At 51.2% G+C, this 24,020-nt stretch overlaps 1 protein-coding gene across 2 annotated transcripts; it reads left to right on the top strand.

Annotated features, from left to right (window-relative positions):
- The first annotated feature begins 43 nt into the window (after positions 1 to 43).
- On the top strand, positions 44 to 23,917 carry LOC125623349 (ER degradation-enhancing alpha-mannosidase-like protein 3). 2 transcript variants are annotated; one of them, XM_048822509.2, is made up of 20 exons: positions 49 to 244; positions 1,388 to 1,433; positions 3,224 to 3,324; positions 4,369 to 4,408; positions 6,905 to 7,017; positions 7,520 to 7,673; positions 8,407 to 8,541; positions 9,717 to 9,822; positions 10,391 to 10,488; positions 11,334 to 11,459; positions 12,782 to 12,865; positions 13,783 to 13,866; positions 14,320 to 14,444; positions 16,062 to 16,227; positions 17,116 to 17,270; positions 17,686 to 17,806; positions 18,507 to 18,695; positions 19,602 to 19,767; positions 20,344 to 20,532; positions 21,426 to 23,917. In XM_048822509.2, the coding sequence occupies exons 1-20, from the start codon at positions 132 to 134 to the stop codon at positions 21,518 to 21,520; spliced, it is 2,406 nt and encodes an 801-aa protein (XP_048678466.1). In that variant the 5' UTR covers positions 49 to 131; the 3' UTR covers positions 21,521 to 23,917. The 2 variants fall into 2 exon arrangements, with proteins under 2 accessions (XP_048678467.1, XP_048678466.1); XM_048822510.2 differs by lacking the exon at positions 18,507 to 18,695 and having other exon boundaries at positions 44 to 244.
- The last annotated feature ends 103 nt before the right edge of the window (positions 23,918 to 24,020 follow it).

Raw genomic sequence — 24,020 nt, 5'->3', positions numbered from 1 at the left:
GCCCGGCCGGGCGGGCGGGCGGCGTCACCCGGTAACTAGCCCGCGGGCTGGGGCCGGGGCGCGGCATGGCCGGGCGCGGGGCCCGCTGTCGCCGGGGCGCCGGCTCCTGCTAGCCCGGGGCGGAGGCGACCATGGGCGGCGGCCGGGCGCCAGGGACCCCCCTGGGCCTGCTGGCGGCCCTGCTGTGGGCGCCCCTCGCCGCGGGGGCGGCGGCCCTGGGGGCGGCGGAGAGGAGCCAGCTCAGGTGAGAGCAGCCCCGGGGCGGTCTGTCTCCCCCCCCCCCCCCCCCGGATTCAGGGCCGCCCCAGCCAGGACCCGGGAATCCCCCTCCCGGGGGGCAGGCAGCGCCCCCACCCTTTGTCCGGGGCTCGCTGCGGGGCTGGTCCGGTTGGGTTCGTTTAGCCCCGGCTGCTGTAACTGGTGGGGCTTGGGGGCAGGTGTGAAAAGCTCCCACCCAGGGGGGCTCCCCGGTGCCGGTAGCTGCGCGAAGCAGCTTGTCTCTCCTCCTCTGCCCGCCCGCCCCAAATAACACGAAAGCTGGATCCCACTCCCCCTCCTGTCGGCAAACGTCCAGCCACACAAGTGCTGGTGGGGGAAGTTTGGTTTCCTCCACCCACCGGTGAAAATTGTGCCAGGACGCAGGGGATAGGCGGGAGGTCCAGGTGGTTATCGTACAAGTTTCCTGCTGAGGAAGGATGACTTAAGCTCATGGTAGCGCAGGGAGGTGCCAGTCAAGGGTTAGGGTTCTGGTGTGCAAGGCGCTGTGTATGTCCGTAATGAGAGACAGCCCCCGACCCAAAGGGCGTAGAGTCGCAATCGATTTGCACCAGTGCGTGTGCTCTAGGAACGCTTGACCTAACTTGAAAATACATCCTTAATGAACCTGAGTGGAGCAGAGCCATTTCATATAACCCAGCACCAGGAAGACAAACAACTTAAAAACTCTAATCCCCTCCCTGCTCCCAGCAGCACCCCCCCACCCCCAATTGTCTAGGAGTAAGGAATGAGCTTTGTAGGGTGCTGTTGGTAAAAATGAAGACATGTCCATGTGAACCAAAAGATCTCTCTAGGGTACACTGGAACATCTTGTGCGTTGAACGCATTGTCTGCCCAGTTTAGATTCCCCTATGGAGAGTGGGCACCTTCTCGGCTCAGTACACAATTTACCCTAATGACGATGGTTGAAAAGAAAGGGGACCAGTAATTGAGCACTGACTTAATAAAATGCTCTAGATACAGGCCAGCGATTGAGGCTGGATTGTTGTCGTCTCATCTGCTTTGAAATGGAAGTCACAGAATTCTTGATCAATGGGACTGCCCAATGGCAGTGGTCAGCAGTTCTGTGCTAGCCGAGCTTCCCTTTGTCTCTCTGCTGTTGCCTTTCCAGGGACCAGGTCGTGGAGATGTTTGACCACGCGTACGGCAGCTACATGGTAACTAGTAGTTTTATATCGTTCTTGCTCACATGTCTCTGGACAAAACTCTGAGTCTAAGGTCCTGTCTATTCTTCTAACACTACTTACCCAGAAGCTTTCCCTCCCTCCAGCGTGTCCGGTAGCTTGGGGTGGTCTACAACTGCAGAAAAAAAATACAAGAGTCTCGCAGTATGACCAAAAATACCCTCTTTAAAACAGAAACATGGGGGAAGCAGCCCAGGTGCAGCAGCCACTCACACCCCAACTCCCCTGAATTTACTCTCCTCTTGGGGCTAGGCTATGGCCAAGCTAGGGAGTGATGCTGAGCTGCCCCAACCCCGGGGTAGAGTTGGGAGGGGCTGTGTCTCTATTAGGATGGTATGGAGGAGTTTGGGGGGCAAAGACCTTTCCCTCCTCTTTTGGAGTGGTGTATGCATGGCAGGAAGGACCAGACCCTGTCTTCCATTCTCTGGGCTCTTGTATGGGTATAAAGGAGGCTGGAAAGCTGCTTGTATCCGCAAGCGCCATACCATGGCCACACACTATCTGGTCTTTTCTGTTTCCATTCTAACCTTCAGAGGGTCACAGTTGGCAAAAAGAGAGCTGCCTTCTTTATGAGAAATTCCCTACCCCCCCTTCCGTTCTTTCAATGAACGCTAAGGGTATGCCTACGTTACAAGCGCTGCACCTGCAGCGCTGTAGTATAGACACTTGCTACACCAATGGCAGGGTTTCTCTTGTCACGGTCGTAAATCCAGCCCCCCAAGAGGCAGAAGCTAGGTTGATAGAAGAATTCTTCCATCGACCAACCTAACAGTGTCTATGCTGTGGCTTAGGTTAGCTTAACTACGTCTCTCAGGGTGTGACTTATCACACCCCTGAGTGGCATAACTAGGTCAACCTATGTTTTAGGTGTAGACCAGGTCTAAAGCTCCACCAAAGAAATTCCTACATGGACAACTTTCAGGTGCTGGCTGGAATCCACCCAACCCTAGGAGACTTGCAAATGGAGCAGGGAAACCTTCCTCATCTTAATCCGTTGTGCTTAGAGTAGGGGTAGCAGATAGTAGGCGGCTGTCCATGAGAACAAAGGGTAACTCTTGCTCACATAGTGAGCTTCTGTGGCTGGCGAGGCTAGGCTAATTTTGTCCAGAATTCCGAATGTCCCCTCACCTAAATGTCTTAGAATTTAAGGTAACTGTCTTGACTGTGAGAATTGCTTGGAGATATATATATATATTACATTTTCTTATGGAGATTGCATGGTGTAGCAGTCAGCATGAATTAGGTGATCTGCATGCTATTCCTAGCTCTGCCACTGATGAGCTAGCTGTGTGTCACTCCGCATTCTGTAAAATGGGGCTAATCATAACTAAAGACCTAAATACTGAAATCCTCACCCCTGGTTTTCATTCGCTCCTAACTTAGGCAAAATCCGACTGCTGTTGAAAGTTTTGTCTGAGTAGGAGCTCCAGGATTTCAGTGAACGTTTGCAAAGCCCTCGACAGCCTCGGCTAGGTGCTTTATATTGGCAAAGTATTAGCCCTCCTCTAATGTAGGATCTGGATGAGTGCCGCACAGATCTAAGCAGCTGTTTGCATTGCTTCCCGTGTCCTGGATAGAGGTTGATAAGGCATGTGCGTAACTGTAGAGCAAGGAACAAGCAGCCTAATACAAGAGGCATTTCTTCTGCAGCGGGAATGGCAAAGGGCCTAGTTTACTTCAAAAGCGGCCCACTTTACAGTCTTTAGAGACTTTCCAAGTCAACAGTTAGCGACTGAGCACTTGTGGTATTTCCCCTTGTACAGAAACACGCGTATCCTGCAGATGAGCTAATGCCTTTGAGTTGTCGGGGCCGAGTGCGCGGGATGGAGCCGAGTCGTGGGGATGTTGACGACGCCCTTGGCAAGTGAGTGTGCAAGATGGGTTCTTCCTCCTCTCACACTACAGCCTGCGGAGCACCTGTTGGCTGCAAGTGTCCTCTGATTCCTTTGTGGCTTTTCTGGTTATATGTATTACAAAGTAGCCTAGTGGTTAGGACAGCAGACTGGGAATCTGGGCTTCTATTCCCAGCTCAGACACTTGGGCTTGCTGTGATGTGTCACCAAGAGCTGATCACGTCACAGCACTGCCTCAGTTTCCCTACATGTAAAATGATGGTGATATTTACTCCATGTCGTGGGAGCTTTGAGGCTGAATTCATTAGTGTTTGAGAAATACTTTCAGATCTTCTGCTGGAAGGATCCTTAAGAGGGGAAGTGGAGGTGCTATTTGTAATGTCAGTCTCCACCATTAAAGTGCATTGTTTCTCCCCCTCATGACCAAGGAGGGACAGAATGAAACTGGTCAGGAAACAGTTTTTGTTCTTGCAGAAAATTCTGAGGAATTTTTTTCTGCACAATATTGTTTATCAAAAAAAACAATAACAAAAATACACATTTTCAGCAATCAAAAATGTTTCAGGTTTGGCTGACACTTTTGGTTTTTCAGTGAAAACCTGAAAAAAGTTGTTGCAAATGGATACTTACTGCAGAGATTTGTGTTTTGGGTGGGGGAAAAAACCAAAAAACCCCCACATCATTTCAATCAAAAGGGAAAAAAATAAAAGTTGAATAAAAATGTTGACCTACTCTAGCTAGAATATCATGGGTCAGATTTTCAGGAGACTCTCTAGATGAATATTTATACATCTAATGTGCAAGTGCAAAGATTGCTTTTGCCCTTGCAAGTGGCATGCACAGATGGTTGTGTCCATTTGTGTGCACAGTTACAATAATTGCGTGAATAATGGCACAAATTGTACAAGTGCATTTTTTTGCAAGTGTCAAGGTCAGAAAATCTGCCCCTTGTTATGTGTTTTCAGCTAACTGGTCCAATTCACTTTCTAAGACCTAATTTTCATCAGAATTTAAAATGTGGTTTTTTTGTTTTTGTTTTTCATTTAAATCTGTAGGTTTTCCCTCACTTTAATTGACACTTTGGATACGCTTGTGGTAAGTCAGCAATCTGCTTCTCAGACCAGTTTATTGGGGATTTGGCAGGTTTAGATCTGTTGAGCTGGATTTCAGTGGTGTCTGCATTTACAGGCATTGGTATCTGTCAACAGCAAGATTGAGTTCCTGGCACAGAGGGGTTTCCATTTCATTCTTGTGTATTGGACTGTACGTTTCCCTCTGCTGTTTTTGCTTCTTTTCAAGCTAAGAATTGACCTTAAAGCTGTAGGGCTTCTCTCACATTCTTGATGGGCAAGCTTGGGGTCAAAGTGCAATTAAAATATACCTAGGATCAGGAGTTTCTTGGGGCATCTTCAGTGGTGGTTAGAGTGGGGAGACTTGTTTTCAATAGGACACAGGAGGAAGTATTGTCTAGTGGCTGGAGCATTGTCAAGTGTTAGTGCACAAAACAGATTTGGCCCAGGGAGTTCATGCAGACTTTTGATTTTTCTCTCTATCCCAGTCCACACGGCCTCCCTCCACCCCCCAGGCATAGCTCATCTGAGTGCTAAACAAACCCAGCCATTGCAGGTGAATCACTGCTGAACCCACTCCCAAGCTTTGCTTGGGTTTCTTCTCAGACCAGGTCTTGGCTTACGCTTGCCGAAAGGCTGTGGAACTCTGGAGCCAAACCTGCCCCAAATTTCAGGATTGTAATGAAAGCCAGAACCACTGGATCAGCAAACCCTCATGCAGGTCTGTTCAGAACTCCTGGGTTCTCTTACCAGTTTTGCTACTGACTGTCTAACCTTGGACAAGTCACTTGACCCTAGCTTCCACCACTGCACAATGGGGATAAACAGTAGTGTTGTGTTGTGTACAGGGTTTAGTGTTTGTGCTTTATGTATTCCGTGGAGATAAAAGCAGACAGTATGTGTTTGAAAGCAATGCAGTTAAAGCCAGGAAATCTCACATTTTAGCATGATTGCTTCTTGCTTACAAAAGAGAATATAATCAAAATGAAAAATGACCTTCCTGGACATACTCTTTGTTATGCTCTTTGGAACAAGGACTGTCTCTTAATATGTCTGATGCCTTGCACGATGGGGCCCTGATCTCAGCTGAGACTTCTAGGTGCTACAGCCTAGATTCCCTGATTTTCCCCTCCCCCTGTTCGTCTCCATAATTTATTAGTGTCTCGTATCCTCCTCTTTTCCTTCTCTGTTAATGCATCTTACTCTTTGCATTCTTCCCCCTAGTGATGAACAGAAAAATTAATGCTCGTTCATTCAAAACATGTTCCCATCTTCAGTTAATTTTCTCTCCCAGAGCCCCTTTCTGCGGCCTAGATTCTATGTTGATTGATGCAGTAGAGATCAATTCAGGGCATGCTTTCCTTTCTCTGCTTCTGTCTATCTTCAGCTTCTTTTTCCTTCATTATATCCTGTGTATTTCCTTATCCTGTCGTCTATTCTACGATCCTGGCTTTATTTAGCTACCTTAATCTATTCCTATTTGTGTGTGTGTGTGTGTGTGTTTGTATTGTGGTAGGTCCTAGTCACCTCGGTCATGGGTGAGGGCCCCATTGTACTAGGTGCTGTACGAACACAGACCAGAAACACAGTTTCTGTCCCAAAGAGCTTGCAGTCATCCTCCCTTCTTGGCCATGCTTTTCCAGAGTCCGCAGTGTCCTTCTGGCTGTGCTGCCCCTCCCACAATGCACCCACTGGTATTGCCCGCCCCGAGCATTCGAAAATCATGAGTCAGGTCCCATGAAATCAGGGGATTTTTAAAAGCACTCTAGTATAAAGTGTGGGTTCTTATTCTTTGCCTTCTGGGTTTTAAACCTGTAGTGTGCACTCAAGCCACGGGTTGAAGCTGTTCTCTCTGACGGCTGGGAACTCTCTTCTCTAAAAGACGCTGAGATTCTGATATAATCACTTGAATTTGGGATCGGAGGCTTTTTTAAAAAAAACAAAACAAAATAACAAATGGCAAATATTGGGAGACTCACAGTGAAATCATGAGTTGGCAGCCCAGGGACCCCTCGTACGCTTGTTTAGTCCCTGCTCCTGCTACTGTTGGCAATGTTGACCTGAGGTGCCCACATTGAGATAGTGAGCCAAGAAGCAAATCTGAGGGGGAGGATGGCCTAGTAGTTAGGGTGCTAGCTTGGGACTTGGCAGACGTGGGTTCAATTCTCTGCTCCTCCACAGACTGCCTGTGTGAGCATGGACAAGCCTTTCTGTGTCTCATTTCCCCAAACAGCACTGCCCTGCCTCCCAGGGATCTGGGAGGTGGACCCTGGGGCGGGGAGGTGTACACCAAAATTACCAGGATCTGCTGGGTTATGGGAAGGTCCAGCTTTCCCTGAAACGGCGTGTCCAAGTAGGTGACGCCGAGCTGGAATGTGATCAATCAGTGAATTGCTGTTGTGACTGTCATTTATTTAGTACCCAGCAGTGTGCTAGGGGCTGTACACACCTCACAAGGGCAGTGGAGAGGGTCCCATGTCACTGACCCGAATCTCTTCTCTCCCATGGCTCTTGCTGCCAGGTCCTTAACAAGCTGGATGAGTTTGAGGACGCTGTGCGGAAGGTGGTCCTGGACGTGCGGCTGGACAACGACGTGGTGGTCTCTGTCTTTGAAACCAACATTCGTGTGCTGGGGTGAGCCCCAGGCGGGGGCAGGAGCCCTGGGCGCTGGCAGGCAGGGCCCCTTTTGTGCAGTCCTTTAGAGCACTGAGCCAGTGTCTTGCACTCCCAAGGCTGTGCACCCCCCCCCCCCCCATCTGTCCCCTTCAGCTCACTGCCCAGGCATGTGCTGCCCACCCGGTGAGCCTGGGCTCTGTCGGATGCACTGCAGCGCGGCTCTTCGGTGCAGTGGATCTGGGTGGTGTGTGAGGGTGCAGAAGTGGCTCTGGGGAAGAGGGGGAAAGCTGCTTGCTGTGTGAACACTGGATTCAATGGGGGTGGAGAGTGGGGACAGCACCCTCTGGGCCTTGCGTGGCGGGTGCAGAGGGGCCCAGCTGGTCTAGCGTCTCCTCATCCCAGCAGAGGAAAGTGAGCGCCAAGCTCCTGAAATGGGCCATCTGGGATCTCAACTTGCAGAGTCCCTCTGAGCAGCCTGACGCCGCTCTGCATTGTCCCCTCCTCCCCCTCTGTCCTGCAGGGGCCTGCTGGGGGGTCACATCATGGCCGACATGTTGAAGGCACAAGGTGAGCGGCTGCAGTGGTACAAGGACGAGCTCCTGCACCTGGCCCGGGATTTAGGGTATCGTCTCTTGCCTGCTTTCAACACCACCAGCGGGCTGCCGTACCCCAGGGTAAGGGAATGGCAGATCTGAGCCGGGACGAGGGGAAGCTTTGTGTGAACTGGCGTGGGCAGACACAACAGAGCACCAATAAGGTCTGCGGGGTCGGGAGCCACATGTGGGTCCCAGCGGGCTGTGTGCTTCCCCAGAGCCTCCCGCTGAGTGCTACCCACCTTGACAAGCCATTTCTCTGACTCAGACGCCCAGGAGGGCGGTGTGGGCAGGGGTGGGGCTGACCCTTCTTGGCATAATAGCCCCATAATCCCAGCACATCTGAGTGACTGAAGGGGGTTCAATGCTCTCTCTTAAGGTGGCTCTGCATTGCCCTGGCTGTTGCTTCACATCTGAGGCACCCAAGTTCCTTGCAGCTATAGGGACCACTGCATCCTGCTGCAGGAGGTAGAACAGATTCCATGCAGCTTATGGGGGGGAGAGGGGCACTTCCAGATGGCTGTTTATAATCCTTCCTGCCCTGTGTGGGTGATAAAGGTTTCCTGATCTCCTTGACAATAAGGCATGTGTGGCCGAAGTTCTTGGCCAGAATACCCCTTTCCTTGCTGTGATGCAATGTGCTGCATGCCAGCTGATTCCTACCCTCCACCCCAGAGGTGGCTGCATTTTGGCAGATGCTTTGTAAAGCATTGCAGGACAGAGTGCTGCACCGAAGTAGAATAACCTCATTGCCGCATGTGACAAGTATGAGGGAAAACACCCAGTGAAACTGAGGCAGCGTCTGTCCATCCAGGTGAACCTAAAGTATGGGGTCCTGAGTCCGAACTCCCGGACAGGCACCGAGCTGGACACCTGCACGGCCTGCGCGGGCACCATGATTTTGGAGTTTGCTGCCCTCAGTCGCCTGACACAAGAGACTGTTTTTGAAGTAAGTGGTTTGGAAGCTCGAGGGAAAAGCACACGGATGTGACTCGTTCCTGCCTGAGGAGATCCTCTGTGCAGACCTGGTGGAGTCCCTTGGGTTAGCTAGCCCAGAATGTGGGGGGCCCTTCATTTCACAGTGCCTCTCCGTGGTCTGCACTGATTCACTTGTACTTGCACAGAGATGGGGCAAAGCCCTTCAATGCCAGGAGCCAGACATGCTCTGTCAAGCCCTCCAGCTGCTGCTTATCCGTCCCCTTGCTCTCCGCTAGCCCCTATGTCGCACGGCCACTGGGAATCCACAGGCCCCGTGCCATGTGCATTTAGCCTAATGGAGACCTCATGCTGCCCATCCGCTCACATGTCGGCAGAATCCCAGCTCCATCCTCATCTACAGGCTAAATGGGGGTGGAGGGTGGGCAAGTGAGCAATCCCGCATAACCCTGACCTAGGTGACCACATAACAAGTGTGAAAAATTGGGAGCTGGGGGAAGTCGTAATTGGTAGCCTATATAAAACAAAGCCCCCAATATTGGGATGGTCCCGATAATATCAGGACATCTGCTCACCCTCCCGCTGCCCTGCTGGAATCTGAGGGATGGCTGTAAATGGAGTCCCTTGCCTGGCGCTGGTTGGTACTGCGGGCAGCTGGGAGATGTAAAACATCCAGGCAGGCAGCTCAGCGTAGAGTTGGTCTGTGCTGTGCTCCTCCCATCAGTGAGCGCTCTACATGCCACCCCAGAGCACTGTGCAGGATTTAGCGAAATGGACGTTGCTTTGGCTAAGCAGTAGGAACAAACCGGGGCGGGGTGGGAGGAGGGGAACAATCTGGGCGTGAAGGGGGAGATGATTCTATTTTATGTCTCTGCTTTTGAGTGGAACCTGAGTGCGTGGAATACAGGGCTGGATTTATCCCCATGGGCTTGAGAAGTGTTATCACCCCCATTTTACAGGTGGGGAAACTGAGGCAAAGCCAGAAGTGTCAAAGCTTACAGTTAATGGCAGAGCCCAAAGCTCCTGAGCCCTATTGTAGGGCCTGGTCCCCAATGCTGTCCCCTCGCTCTGTAGGGTGGGTCTTTTTAATAAGTGTAAGGAATGGCATAGGAACAACTCCTGCATGTTCCTGGGTAGAGGGGAGGGTGAAAGACTGTGTTGTGTACGTTCATTCCTCTCTGTTCTCAGGACACCGCTCGGAGAGCGCTGGATGTTCTCTGGGAGAAGCGCCAGAAAGGGAACGACCTGGTGGGGACGGTCATCAACATTCATAATGGGGACTGGGTCCGGAGGGGTAAGTGACTCCAAGGCTCGCAGCTGGGGGCCTGAAGGGACACCCAGTGTCACGCGGCTGCCTCGGGGCAGAGATGTGTCGGCTGGTACCGCAGTCTCCTGTGCACTTTGGTGCAGTGGCAGGGCTTGAGTTGTGCCAGAGTGCTTTGGAATGGCCTTCCACCACCTTTTTGTGGATGGTGGGGAACCAGAACAACCCGCTGGCAGTCCCAGAGCCAGTGCCCCCCTGCCAGCCTGCAGCTCTCTGCTGTGGCACTGTCCCAGCTGGCCCTGGGCAGAGCTGAGTTTGGGAGCGTGCCGAAGGTGGGTGCCACTTGCCCTGCGCCGCCCTGGGAAGGGGAAGAATGCTCCTCCTCTTCTTCGACGTCAGTGCCGGGACGTAGCCGGCGACGGCCTTGCTGATGGTTTGGCCAGCGCTGGTGGGGAGATGTGAGGGTGTCAGTACGGCGTAGACCCCCGAGGGGCGGTGCCAAGACACACGGGGCAAAGGAGGCTGCAACGTTCTTCTCTTCTTGGATGCCTGTTCTGGGTAAGGCTCCCATGGTTCCCTGCCTGTGATTTTTCCCTAGACAGCGGCGTCGGAGCCGGGATAGACTCTTACTACGAATACCTAATGAAGGCGTATATCCTCCTGGGGGACGACACCTACCTGGAGAGGTTCAACGCTGTGAGTACACAGGGTAGTGGTCTCTCCTTTCCGTTCCCCTCTGGAGGAACGGGGTAGATAGCCCATTGCTCCCCTAACCCCTCTTCCATCTGAGAATCCATTTTGAAGGTGCAAGGCCAGCTTGACCTGCCAATGAAAGACCCTCTGCTGCGCAGTCTGTCTGCATCCGTTTCCTTTCACAGGAGCAACTGCTGATGGCTTCTGCTTAGCAGCCAGTGGCAGCATGCCAGGCATGCAGCAGGTGGTCAGGAGCTGGCAGGCCACTCCGGCACCTCCTCGCTCATCTGCGCTTGAGTAGGAACTTGTGGCCAGTGCTGGGGGGAGGTGCATCGCTCTGCTGCCACAAACACGTTGCTGCTTTCTTTCCAGCAAGTGCCAGTTTTGGAGCCCCCGTTTCATTGACAGGATGCAGAGCTCAGTGTCCTTTATGAGAGAGGTGATGGGGAGACTCGTGCAGCATTTGGAGCCTCTCCTCAGTTAGTGTAGGTGATGCCAGCAAATGCTCTTCCGCTTGCTCATAAGGACTTGGTGGCAGAAATGATCAGTGCTTGACTGTTGGCCACTAGGCGAATGTTTCTTCAGACTGAGCTGGAACCAGCCCTGCTCGATCGTTTGAGTTGTGTGAGCGTGGACAAGACATGCCCACAGTGTCCTGTGACTGACCTATTTAGGCACGTTGTCAGAGATGGTCCCAGATTCCCAAGTTCTCCACAGAGGAGCCTTCCTATTGAATTGTAAGATCTTTCTAAGCCCTCCCTACTCTGCTGCTCCCTGCCGTCTTACTGGGTTACAGAGAGCTCTTTCCTGCTGGTTGGATAACAGAGTTTGTGTCCATCTCTTTCTAGCATTACGTGGCCATAATGAAATACATCAGCCAGCCTCCCCTCCTGCTCAACGTCCATATGCACAATCCCACAGTCAGTATCCGGAGCTGGATGGACTCCCTCTTGGCCTTCTTCCCTGGCCTCCAGGTACAGCAGCAGCCTTGGGTGGAAGGGGATCGGCAGTGCCGTGTGGCGTGGGGCTCTGACAAATAAACACCAGCTGTTGGTTTGAATGGGGCTGTGCTCAGGTGCAGGACTGTGAAAGGTGCGTTGATGTAAAAAGAGCGCTAGGCAGGGTCCTTTAGTGGGGTAGGCGCCTTCACCCAATTGGACTGCCTGAAATTAACCGACGGTTCTGCTTTTCAGCGCTTGTACGGCCTTTAGCTGATGTGTCATGAGCCAGCGTTCTGTGCTCAGGTACATATCTGGCCTTGTTACCATAGCATGTACGTGCCTCACAGTCTTCAGTGTATTTAGCCTCCCATGCCTTGGGGCAGAGCAGTGCTAGGATCCCCATTGTACAAATGGGGAACTGAGGCACAGCGAGGATAAATGCCCAGGGTTACCCAAGTCAGTGGCACAGCTGGGAATTGAACCTAGGTGTCCCAAATTGCAGGCTTGTGCCCTAACCACTTTTCCTTCCCTCCTAACCTTTGTGTTCCTGCAAAAGCTGATCCTGGGGCCAGGTTTGGGGCTCCTGGAGACATGTGCTGCAAGCCATCTTGTTAGGTGAAATGTTTCCAAATGTTCATCTGTCAAACATTCTGGCCCTGGCTGATCCAGTCAGCCTGGCTCGGTGGTGGCCCAAGAGTACACCCCAAGGTGAATCAGGGAAATGTGTCCAGGAGGACATAGGCTGTGGGACAGGGCGGTAGTGGTTGAAACTGAAATACCTTCCCTCCTTCCCCAGGGTGTAGGCTAGGAGGCAGTAGCAGGTGTATCATGGCTGATGTGGGAGAGTTATAACCTTTTTGTGAAATGAGTTGGTGGAGGCTCAGCCCAGCTTCTGTGGCTGTCTCTCTGCATCACAAACCCCACCATCCATGTAGCTGGCACTAAGTATCTTCCTCCCTTTGTTGGCCTCTGGGTGGCAGCAGTGAGGCCAAAGACTGAATGGGACTAGACTGGAATCCTCTCTCACCCCCTAGTGCTGCCCCCTCCCCAAGGGGTAAGTCATATTGGTGGGCTAATAGGAGTGCAGCTTACACAGCCCTTGCCTTGCTGTGTCTGCCCTGTGCATACAGTGCCAGCCAGCCGGCATCTTTGACTAGCACTAAATTCACTAACGCGCGTGTGCTGGTGCTGTATAAAAATCACCCCCAAGCAAGGATCTTGCTTCTCCTCCTCACTGCGATCCGGGCTGTCACTGTTATGAGCTGGGAGCGTTTCTGATGCCTCGTGATTGCCCTGAGGCTGTTTTTATCACTGTGCTGTGCCCCAGAGAAACAAGGGTTTTTGTCTGCCCCCAGGTGCTAAGGGGGGATTTGAAGCCTGCCATCGAGACGCACGAGATGCTGTACCAGGTCACCAAGCAACACAAATTCCTCCCAGAGGTGAGTGAACGAGCTGCTTCCCCTTGTCACTGCACTGCTATCTTGTTGGGCGCAGTCTCTGGGCGCGGCCCCCCAGCAGCTGTGATGGAGGGAAAAATCCGTCCCTCCTTCAGCCTCCCATGTTCTCACCCTGTGTACCAGGCACAGTATCCTCTCTGCTGCTGAGTGACCCCATCACTGCAACACCGAGCAGAGGGTGCCGGGGTGGGATTATGACCGCTCCAGAGATGCCCAGCCAGGGGCAGACATATTCCAGGAGTTGATGCTCCTTGCTGCAGACTCTTACGAACCTTCACCTGTGTTCTCTTTCTAGCTTCCATGACAAGGATTAGGGGCTGGATCCAATGCCTACTGAAGTCAATAGATAAACTCCCATTGACATCTGTGGGCTTTTCAATATGGGGACAGGGATTCAAGCGTTTGCACCTTTAATCCTTTATATGGTTTTCATAACTATGCTGTAACCGCGGCCCCTTCTGAGTTGGACCCTAGCACACTCCTCCCAGCCTCTAGATTGAAATGCCCTTAGCTGCCAAAGCAAAAGGCTCTACGGCCTTTCACGCTCTTCTCCCATCTCTGCACCTCACTAGCTCCAAAGCTGGTGGAAGTCAATAGAAAACTCTCGCTGACTCCAGTGGATTTGCATCGGGCCCCCAGTTGGCAGCGTCTGAACATGCATTGTTCATGCACTAAAGGGTCTTGCGCGTTGACGTACTGCCGTTTCAAGCGGGAGTATTAGGGAACTCTTTGTGCGTGGGAGTAGGGTCCACATGGCAATTTAGTGCCCGGTAAGCTAGTGTGCTGTAGACTTACGTAGTGGCTTGCCACGCACTAAGTCTCCATGTCGACAAGCCCTCAGTGTCTCTGTTGTGAAAATGGCAGCTTGTATCTTAGTCTGCTCTCTCCCTTCGTTAAAGGCGTTCACGTCCGACTTTGCCGTGTACTGGGCCCAGCATCCTCTGCGGCCAGAGTTTGCCGAGAGTACTTACTTCCTGTACAAGGTTAGTCCCGTCCCGTCGTTTGGCTGAAAACACCAACAAGCTGAAAGTGGATGTGTTTAACTCCTCCAAAGAAGCAGCAAAGGAGTATCAGGCCGGAGGTTGCCATCACTCCCAGAGCAGGCTGTAGCTGGAGGAGAGAAGAGCATGCGGTGGCAGCTCCTGGCTGATTGGTGACTTGCTCTTATTCCAGGCTGACTTTTGAAGTTCTTGTTCTAAAGCGGCTGGGGTGTGAGAGTTGGTCAGATCCCTTAGCTGGCTGAGTGTTCTTCACAGGGAGTGGAGATTTGGATCTCTTCACTCCCTTCCCCTAAGGGATGGCAATCCAGGATTGACCCTGCGGCTAGTGACTTGTCATATCTATCTGTGAATGAGCCACCGTTTCCCTTGGACTTCACTGTGCTTGGAAGAGAGCAAGTTGGTGGCATACTGAATTGCAATTGTTTTCTCTCCAAGGCTACCCGAGACCCCTACTACCTCCAGGTGGGCAAGTCCATTGTAGAGAGCCTGAACGAGTATGCCCGGGTGGCCTGCGGCTTTGCGGCGGTGCAGGATGTACGGACGGGCCGACATGAGGACAGGTAAACCCCCTTCCTTTCTGGGCAGAGGGGAGCACTGTACGGGCATGGGGTAGGGCTAACCAGGAGTGGGATGGGCCAGTGGGGAATTATGGGCATGCAGCTGGTGTCTGGTATGGGAGGTCCTGGGTCAATGGGCCATATCTTTGGGATCGGCTAATTGGAGCTGTGTGGGTGAGTGCTGTTTGGTGAGTCCCTGCACCTGCGCACCAATGACATGGGGGCTGTCTACAGGGGTTCAGATGCAGGACTGGAGCCTAATGCACTTGGGTTTCATTTCCCCCCAGAAGTAGAGAGGGATGATGGTGGTTTTTCTTGACAGTGGAAAGACATTGTAGCAAGATCAGGGTACAAATCCTGCCTGACCCCCTGGGCACATACTAGCCTGAGCTGCCACCCACGCTGCTGTTTTTTGGTGCAAGCTCTCGCATGGCTTACGCATGTATGTCTGCCCGCACTGGGAATTACACCTGCCAGCTGCTGTGTAGACACAACCTTCGGGTTAGTCGACACCAGAAGCGCTGCACCCGTACAGCTGCACTGCTGGAGAGGGTCTGGTGAAGACGCTCTAAGCAGATGGGGGAAAGCTCTTCTGCCGGCATAGTGCTGTCTACACTGAGCACTGTCGCTCAGGAGTGTGGAGTACTCACGCCCCTGAGCGACATACGTTATACTGAAGTAAGTTAGAATGCTACCAATAAACCCCATCACCAGCAATAAAGCCACCCAACACAGGACAACCTATTGGTCTCATAGCTATTGTCCTGATTGATCTCTGATGTGGTGGGAAATCGGGAGATTTCCCTCTTGTCCTGGCTAGTCAGGGAACACTTAGTTATTAATACCGACTTGAGCAGTGCGTGTGGGGATGGTGCAGTGTGTGTGAGTCCCGCTGTGCTCTCACAGTGACCATGTCACTACCCTGTGAAGGAAGTGTTTAAAGCCTTGTCCAGTGAGTACAACGCTGGAACAGAACTGCCTTGCCCTGCAGCTGTGCTGAACTGAATTTGGCCAAACCAGGTTAATCTTCTGGAGTCTGTCTCAGACTTATCTGAAGATCATAACCTCCACCCTCCTCTTCATACGATTCCACGGGGCACCCTAGTTTAATGAAAGCGAAATTTCTAGAGGTGTGAGCTTATGCAGTGCTTCACTGACATAAAGATGTGGCCATTTCTCTTGAAGATTGCGCAGTCTAAATCTAATGACTGATGCACGGAAGCCAACAGAAGGGAGGGACAAGGGTAGCAAACGGGTCCGAATCTCTCTGGAGAGAAGTAGTCCTCGGTCAATTCTGAGCCATGTTGGATTGAAAGACAATCTAGTCCCTTTATGTGTTCTCTGTCTGCAGTGGAGGTAGGAATACCATCTCCTGGGGGGGTTGCTGTATGAAGTGACAAGGTAGCATTTCCGCAGCAGCAATGTGAGTCTTGAAGGTAGAGGGAAGACCTCTGGGGTTGCTTTTCCCAGCCATCTCAAGACAGGGCAAAGCAAAGAGGATTGACATGATTCCCCAGAGATTCTTAGGGACGTGAATACATTTTTACGGGCTCTTTCAATTCTTGCTGCCTCGTTCTCAGCAGGCCCAGCCTCTCACACCTGTCTCTGTTTGTCATGCAGGATGGACTCCTTTTTCCTGGCCGAGATGTTTAAGTACCTCTACTTGCTTTTCACAGAGAAGCGAGATCTGCCTCTAGACATTGACGATTACATCTTCACCACCGAGGCCCACCTGCTGCCCCTGTCGCTCTCCACCGCCCGGTCCCCCTGCCCCAGGAACGTGACTGTACGTCAGCCGTAGGCTTCTTAAGGGTGCCGGGGCGTATTTAGCTTCACAGCAGCTTATGACTGCGTCTGTGACTTCTAGGGCACATGGCTGGTTTCAGAGGAGGCGGTCAACTTGGCTGGTAATTTTTCAAGGTTTAAAACCAGCTGTGTTGGGTCCCAGCCTGAGAGAGAGAGAATTTCCAATAGGAGTTGGGTTTCTGAATCCCTTAGGCAGCTTACTGCTGTATCTAGTTTTATTTTTAAAACGTGGTCGGTGTTGCTATGAAACATCGGGGGGGGGGCTGGTGTTTGTGCAGCCAGGGCTTCCCTCCCCTGCCAATGCGTGTGTGGCACCCCACAGAGGGATAATACCACTGAGCTCTTCATATCTAGTGCTCTTCCTCAGCAGATCAGTATCATTCTCACTCTCTAAGAGGAGGAAGCTGAGGCCTGGGAATGGGAAGTGACTTGCCCAAGGTTACCTAGCAAACGAGTGGCAGGGTTGGGAATAGAACCCAGGTTTTCCTTAGTCCCAGTCTGGTGTCATAACGCTAGGCCATGCTGCCCCTCCACAGGTAACAGCCAGGAGGATCTGTACAGCTTGAGCTAAACTGCCAGAGACTCTCATCCTCTGTGAATGGGGCACTGTGGGATGTGGGGACACACGACACTCACTGACCAGTGAGTTCCACGTGCCTGAGCTCATCTGACATTGAGTTTTTAATGGATTTTCAGAACTAGAAGGGACAAGCCACGGGCCTTGATGTGGTCACTGGAGTGGCTGAGCGGCTCTGCCGGTCCCTTGCTGAGTGTTAGAGGATAAAGTCAGTGCTGGACCGTTGTTCATACAAACGCAGGGGCTGCACGAGAGGAGAGAAGAAATAGATCCCTGTCTCTTTCACTGCAGATGTTTCACAAGGGCCATGGAGAGGAGGAGATTTTTACCCGTTCTTGCCCCAGCGCGCAGACTCTCTTCCCCAATAACCCAACCTTCACCCGCACCATCCGGGATGCCCACAAGCAGCTGCTGCAACCAGGAGCAGAGCGCCTGGCACTCTTCAGGTGCGTGGCAACCCCTGTGTAACTCCCATGGGCTTTTGTCGAGTCATAAATTCCAGGGCCAGAAGGGACCACTGTGATAATTTAGTCTGACCTAAGACTTCCCGCCATGAATTCCTGCTTCAAGTCCAATAGCTGCGTTTGAACTAGAGCAGGTCTTTTAGAAAAAACTGATCTTGGTTTTAAAAATTGCCAGTGATGGAGAATCCACCACACCCCTTGGTAATGGGGTCTGTTCGCTAATCCCACTCACCCTTAAAAATTGACACCCTATTTCCAGCTTGAATTTGTCTAGCTTTAACTTCCAGATGTTGGATCTTGTTAGATCTTTGTCTGCTGGACCCTGGGCTTGCATGGTTCTGGGACGGGTTGTGTTGCTGTCACCTTGACTCTGATGGCTGGTCCTGGTCTCCCTCAGGGGGATTGAGTTCCCGCTCCGTGATACCAGGATGGAGCCCTTGGAGATCTTGAAGAGAATGGGACTGACCCTGCTCCCTCTGGGTGACCGGAGCGTGCAGCTGACTGGCATCCGACACCAGGTGAGCGCCCAGTGTGCCGTGCGTGGCAGACGTGCTCTGCCTGCTGCTGGTCACTTTGGAAGGCCAGTGTGAGAATTCCTGGCATGATTCCTCCCAGCTCCAGTTGCCTGCGTAATTGCTTGCTCGTAGGGATAACTGCAGCTGAGCTGCTTCCATGACTAACCATTTCCTCTGTGAACTGCTAGCTGTATGTGAACAGCTGGAGGCTCTCCCTTGCTAGGGCAGTTAATGAGACCCTGCCCCAAGATCACCTCCAACAGCTGAGTCTGTCTTTCAAACAACTGCTTTAAAGGATCCTCCTCCTGTTTCCTTGCAATGTCTAAAGCCCAAACTCTATCAAGCAGCCAAGTTTTTGCAGCTCTCTTGGTGGTCACATAAATCAGCCTTCCAAATGCTTTGTCCATCATTGCCATGTAGTGTTGTTTTCCTCCAAGGATCTCTAACAGATATGCTAATTAAACCTCTTGCTGGTCCTGGGGGATATGTGAGGAGGGTTTGCTCCATTCTGGGGGAGCTGAGCTGGAGCGGGGTCAGAATGAGCCTGTGGCACAGTCCCCTCTCTGTGCTGCACTACAGTCCTGCCCTGGCACCCCTCCCCTGGCTCCACGCTGTAATTTGTAAGGTGGATGGAGCGCCCACCGGTTATTCTGTGAGACTAGCCTGCTAGAGCCCGTACAGTGCTGTCTCTCCCCCTCTGCAGCAAGAAGCTTCTCCCCTGGGGCTCTTCAGCCTGAAATTCATCACCGAGCTGGTCGACCCACCTGCAGGAGAGCAGCAAGGCGTCTCCCCGCTGGCTGTCCAAGTTATTTCTCCCCCCTTTTTTGGGAGAATGGTACTCACCGCTGGACCAGCCCAGTTTGGAATGGACCTGACCAAACAGGAACACGGGGTGGGTGACTCTTTCATTGCTAAAAGCCGGGCCAGGTTGTGTCTTAACCATTCCTGCTTCTCCTTGTTGGGCCTTAGAGCTGAGTGACCGAAAGCCCCCTCGGCTTCCCAGCTGAGCCTGGCTTTCTGTGACCGCATGTGGGGTAGATTCGCTGAATAATTTTCCAAATTGTTTGCTTTGCGTGTTCACTATTGGTGCTATGTGATTGGTCACCAAATCACTTGGCCTTGTTTCTGCTCCTGGATTGGATGGATTAAAAAAAAAAAATAATAATAATAAAAATCAGGTGAATAAAAATTCTGCCCAGAAGTTTGATCTATTTTTAAATGAAGCAACATTCCTGCTCCAAGGAGTGAAGCCTGCAGGCAGAGATTGGGGATCGTCCTGGGCAGCTGTAATTGCTCTTTAGGTCCATGTTAATAGCCCACAGGGGCTGCAACGTGGGCTTGTCTCTGTGAACTTGTGCCGAGGAGAAGCCAAGGCCCACAACCCAATGCATGATGCAAATGGTTTTGGGAACTGGCAGGATGGTATGGGGGAGGGAGGTTTGCACAGAGAGAGAAGCTAGCCTAGGGGTCTTGTCTATGCCGTGCAAGGTGTATACACCCCTTACTTCAGCTGTTCGCTGCCTCTACAGTGGTAAATGCACCCTCTGTCTTATATGAAAGGGATGAAGTAGAGATCCTACACAGCAAGCTGACTGGTGCATCTCACACCACTCCTGAGCCGCAGTATCCCTAGGAAATTGGAACAACCTCACTGGTACAGAAATAGCCCATTGTTATAGATTATTTGTATTGCCTGTGAGCCCTGGTTACAGCCCTCACTGCGCTAGGTGTGCTACAAACACTGAGCCCGAAGGACTGGCCTGGCTGTAAGAGCTTATCTGTGTGTGTGTCACTGCAGGTGAAAGGAAGCTTAGTGCTGAGTGAACCTTACCAGGCCTGTGCAGCGATCACCAACCGGGAGGCGGTGCAAGGGAAAGTGGCTCTGGCCCAGAGAGGCGAATGCATGTTTGCTGCCAAAGCCAGGAACTTGCAGAAAGCAGGAGCTTCGGGGGTGATTTTCATCGGTGAGTCTCGAGCACTGTTATTACCCCGTCTTTGGGTCTTCTCAAGTGCATACAGCACTAGTGCAGGAGTTGGAGGGGGCTGGGAGACATTGGGTATTCTGATGCGGTCATGGAGATGGCTGGGAGCAAAAGCTCTTCTCTAGGGGGCAAAAGCTTGTCCTTGGGGCTGGGAACAGGGGCTTGCACCAGAAGAGCATTGGGCACCTTTAGTGTCTGTTTATTGCAAAACCCTTGCCTGCTTGATGGAGGTTAGAGGGGAAAAGCTCACCGAGGTACCATGTGTACCTGTCCTTTGATGTAAAGAAAAATACTGCAGGCTTGTGCCTACTGCTTGTGGCTTATGGGGGCAGGAATTGCAGTTACCTTTGGCATCTGAGCCCTGCTCCCCCCTGGTCAATACAAGTAAGAACAAGTGACCTCCAAGTGTCCTACCAGCCTAAAATTGTGGGTCAGACCAAATCTGCCCCATAAGCAGCCAGCACTTCAGTACAATGCATGGAGTGTGACAGTATGTTGAAGTAGGAGAATGCTCCCAGCTCTGACCCTAAAATGGGCTCTCTTATTCCCTTTCTGTAGACAATGCTGAAGGCAGCTGCAGTGAGAAGATGGTTCTGTTCCAGATGGTGGGAGATGGAAGCACTAGTGACATAGTCATCCCCCTTGTCTTCCTCTTCCAGAAGGAGGGGCAAGTCCTTTTAGATGCACTGGCCCAACATTGTAATGTGGATGTGCTTCTGGCCACTAAACCCATGTTCCTAGGTGAAGGTAAGAGAAACCAACCCGTAGTGGGAGTTGAGAAATGGAAGAGGAGATTGAATTAAGAGCAAAAGTACTTTGGAGCCAACTGATTCCCCCCAGTTACTGCAGCCAGGGACAGTTTGCTGGATTATTGATTTGGGCTCTTCCTCAATTCGGGGGAGAGGGTTTTGTTAATTAGCAGTATTATAACAGACGTGATCTTGGTAAGTCCAAGATAGAATGTCTGGAAGTAGAACTGAGCCAAATTCATGGGGGGAAATAATGTAAACTTTACTGGTGAGGGCAGGTCACCTTTAGAACAAGGGTTGTAGTGGATTTTTTTTCAGTCAAGATTGAATGTCTTTCTGAAAGAGAGAGTCTAGTGCAGTGATTTTCAACCTTTGTTGATGGCCTGCAGCAACCCAGTAAATACGTTGATGGCAGGGAGGGTATCAGATCCTGCCTGGGGAGATGGGGGTGGTGCAGTGTAGAGTCCACCCCCACTCACCCTGCAGCGGGCATTGCCATGCTCTGCACAGGGTCACAGCGCTGGTCATATTTGGCCCAGCCACCCCTCTACCATGATAATGGGGGAGGGGCTGGCTGGGACAGATTTGCACCACTGGTGTTGTGACCTGGTGCCTGGAGGTGCAATGCCACTCACTCACATTTAGCTGAACCTGCCCTGAGCGTCTGGAGCTGTACAGGACCCTTCGAAGCTATTAGCCTTGACCCAAGAATCAGATTATGCAGGTGGGCGGACTAGAGGATGATCACACTGGTCCCCTCTGTCCTTCAAGGAGCTGTACGTGTTTGGAAAGGGGTTCACACCAGGGCTGGTACTGGAATGAGAGCCACCCTGAACAGCTCCTGTCTGTCCTTTGAAAATCTTCACCCTTTTAACTGTTCTAAATTTCTAGAAAAAACAGCCCAGCCCTTTTCTGCAAGTCAGTTGCACGAGGCAGCCACCGAGACCCACACCAGGACGGTGACAAGTGCTCCAGACCAAGCATGAGGTGAGGTTGCTTCGCCTGCTGTCCAGGAGGCGAGTGGCCAGCCAGCAGCTAGATGTCCTGACCCCTCCTGTGGAAGCTGCTCCAACAGCATGGAAAAAGCAGAAGTGTTGCACTCCTATTGTTTCCTGCAGAACACGAGTCACAGTTTGCAGGGTGGAAACCCAGTTGCCAAAAACCTCAGGAACTTTCATGTTTGTAATTTGGAGGAAGGGAAAAGTGGCATTTAGCTGCTAGCCAGAGTGCGAATGAGTCATGACAGTAGCATCTCTATATTATTTAACGCTTGTGCCAAACTTGTTAGTGATGCTAAGGGCCAATGTGAAATAGAAAGCTGTTGCCCACTGTTGGTTTGTTAATGTGCAAGTGAAAGAGTTTCTGAGGTGAGAGCTTTAGCCCTTTCCTTGATCTTACTGCAAACAAAGAGTTTGGGATTTTGTACCAAAGAAGCTAAGACAAGCCCAGCTTTAACTATCCGTGTCACTTTCACGGGCTATGCTCTGCTGTCTCTATGGTACTTTAAAGGTAGGAAATCCTCGTGTCAGAGGCTCACTAAACAGTAGGGATTAAATGGCCTGTGTGGCTTTTTAAAAGCCTAATTGAAATTTTACAGACTTTTAGGACTTGAACCCAAAACTGTATGAAAGCAAGTAAGGGGGTACTTGGCCAGCTGGAAGACCTAATCATTAGGCTTGGCAAATTGTTACAACTGATCTATAGTGCCTTTCTAGCTAGCAGCTGGTACTGAGTAACAGGTGGGAGGAAGAGAGTGCATCAAACTTTTGCCTGAAGGAGAAAACTGCCATTGAAGTTCTGTGGTGCCCTTTATACAAGTTTTTATCACTAAACTCTCCCCTCCTCTCCCTTCTGGGAAGGGAGGCCTGAGAATTCCATTTTTGTACTGTAGTTTAAAGGCTATTTGAGAACTTTTCTACATCCTCTTATTGCAGGGCACTGCTTGGTTAGGTGGTGGCTGAGAGAAGCAGTCTTCTCTCACTCTGGGCCTCGGAAATCTGCACTTTACTTTCAGTTCTTAATGGGAGTCAGACTTGGGCTCTAATTTCAGGAGCGCAAGGGAGAAGTGATGTTGTAAAGGAACTGGCCTCAGCAAATTAAACATCCCTTGTGTGGGCCCTTTCAATATAATGTGTTGCCAACTGCTTTTGGTTTAGGGTTTGTGCAAAAGACAAGTCCTGTGGTGACAGCTGGTAACCAGAAAGGGAAACTGATGTGTTTATTTCCACTGTTGAGTGAAGTGGGAAACTGGTGACTCCCCAGCCCCAGTGGTCAAGCACTCTTCTCTACATTTAGTTTAAAACAACATTTAGCTCAGACAGCGCCCCAGCCAGGTTACTGCTCCTCTTCCCCATTGCAAAGGAAGGGCTTGTACTGCTGTGTGAAACCAGACCACTGGGCTTTGGCATATAATGGAGTGGGAAAATGAGGGTTTAAGTTCTCATTGCAGAACAAGAAGCAGACCAGCAGGGTTAAGTCAAATCTTTGTATTGCATACACAGAACTGGTGCTAGTTTCATAAAATGACCAGCATATGTCATGTAGAGGTCAGGCTAAAAATGCAAATTATACAAATAAGAGGAGATCAGTGAACCCTGCAGCCGGAGCACCTGGTCAATGCTGAGTTTGGTGCATCCATTGCCAGCAATGGATGGCATCAGTAAAGGACCTCACACTAGGAATCAGAATTTAACTGAGTACACAGCTTTGTCACATTCCCTGGAACAGCTTTAGCTTCCCCTTGTACCTGCCAGTGGACAGTCCTAAGCCTCAACAGCAATCCTTACGGGTGTGAAGCTGCACTCACTCCCCCAATCAGCCCACAAAAAAACACACTGGGATGATAATTCCTGCAAGCTGGCCCACACACCCAACATCATTTTAAATGTGATCTTTCACTCTGCTTCTTAAGAGCAAAGCAAGCCTGGTGTTGGAAGAGATTTGACTCACCATGTAACTCTTCATTGGAATTGGACTCCAGGAATGTGGCTGAATTGTGTAACTGCTGCTGATCCAGAGCAGCACCTCGATCCTGTCCCAAGACAGCAAATAGGGCTCTGCCTCAAGGTTGGCAGCATCTGCTAGAAAACATGCCCACGTCCGAGTGAACTGTCTGAGTCTCAGCAGCACCTCCTGATGCACCAGTTCATTGTGCAGCAGATTATGATAAGACACTTCTTGTCCGTCAGCATGTCTCCCTTAATGAAACAATATCTCTCTATCATATGGCTAGGAGCCTCCTGCTACAAACTTCATCCCTTTTCTCTACACAGTGAATTTTCTCCACTAACTACCCCTGAAAAATTGGCAGCAGTTGCTGCTTCTTGTAATGATTTAAGGAGGGCAGCATAATGTAACTGCCATTAAATATGATCCACACTTGATAGAGTTTGATGGCAGTATTTCGCAATCACACATGGGGAGGCAGTGCTAATTAACACATTGCTGGCTGACCCAGTGAAGAGGCTGCATGAATAGTCTAGTGGT

This window comes from Caretta caretta, chromosome 16, assembly GCF_965140235.1.
Source record: "Caretta caretta isolate rCarCar2 chromosome 16, rCarCar1.hap1, whole genome shotgun sequence".
In the NCBI taxonomy this organism is placed as follows: Eukaryota; Metazoa; Chordata; order Testudines; family Cheloniidae; genus Caretta; species Caretta caretta.
The sequence above is the reverse complement of the archived record's forward strand: the minus strand, read 5'-3'. Positions and strand labels throughout refer to the sequence as shown.

Bases quoted from the DNA above. Each gene is read 5' to 3' on its own strand.
- LOC125623349 (XM_048822509.2), top strand. From the start codon at position 132: ATGGGCGGCGGCCGGGCGCCAGGGACCCCCCTGGGCCTGCTGGCGGCC. The intron at 7,674-8,406 runs GTAAGGGAATGG...CTGTCCATCCAG, and splicing joins GCGGGCTGCCGTACCCCAGG to GTGAACCTAAAGTATGGGGT. The intron at 11,460-12,781 runs GTACAGCAGCAG...GTCTGCCCCCAG, and splicing joins CCTTCTTCCCTGGCCTCCAG to GTGCTAAGGGGGGATTTGAA.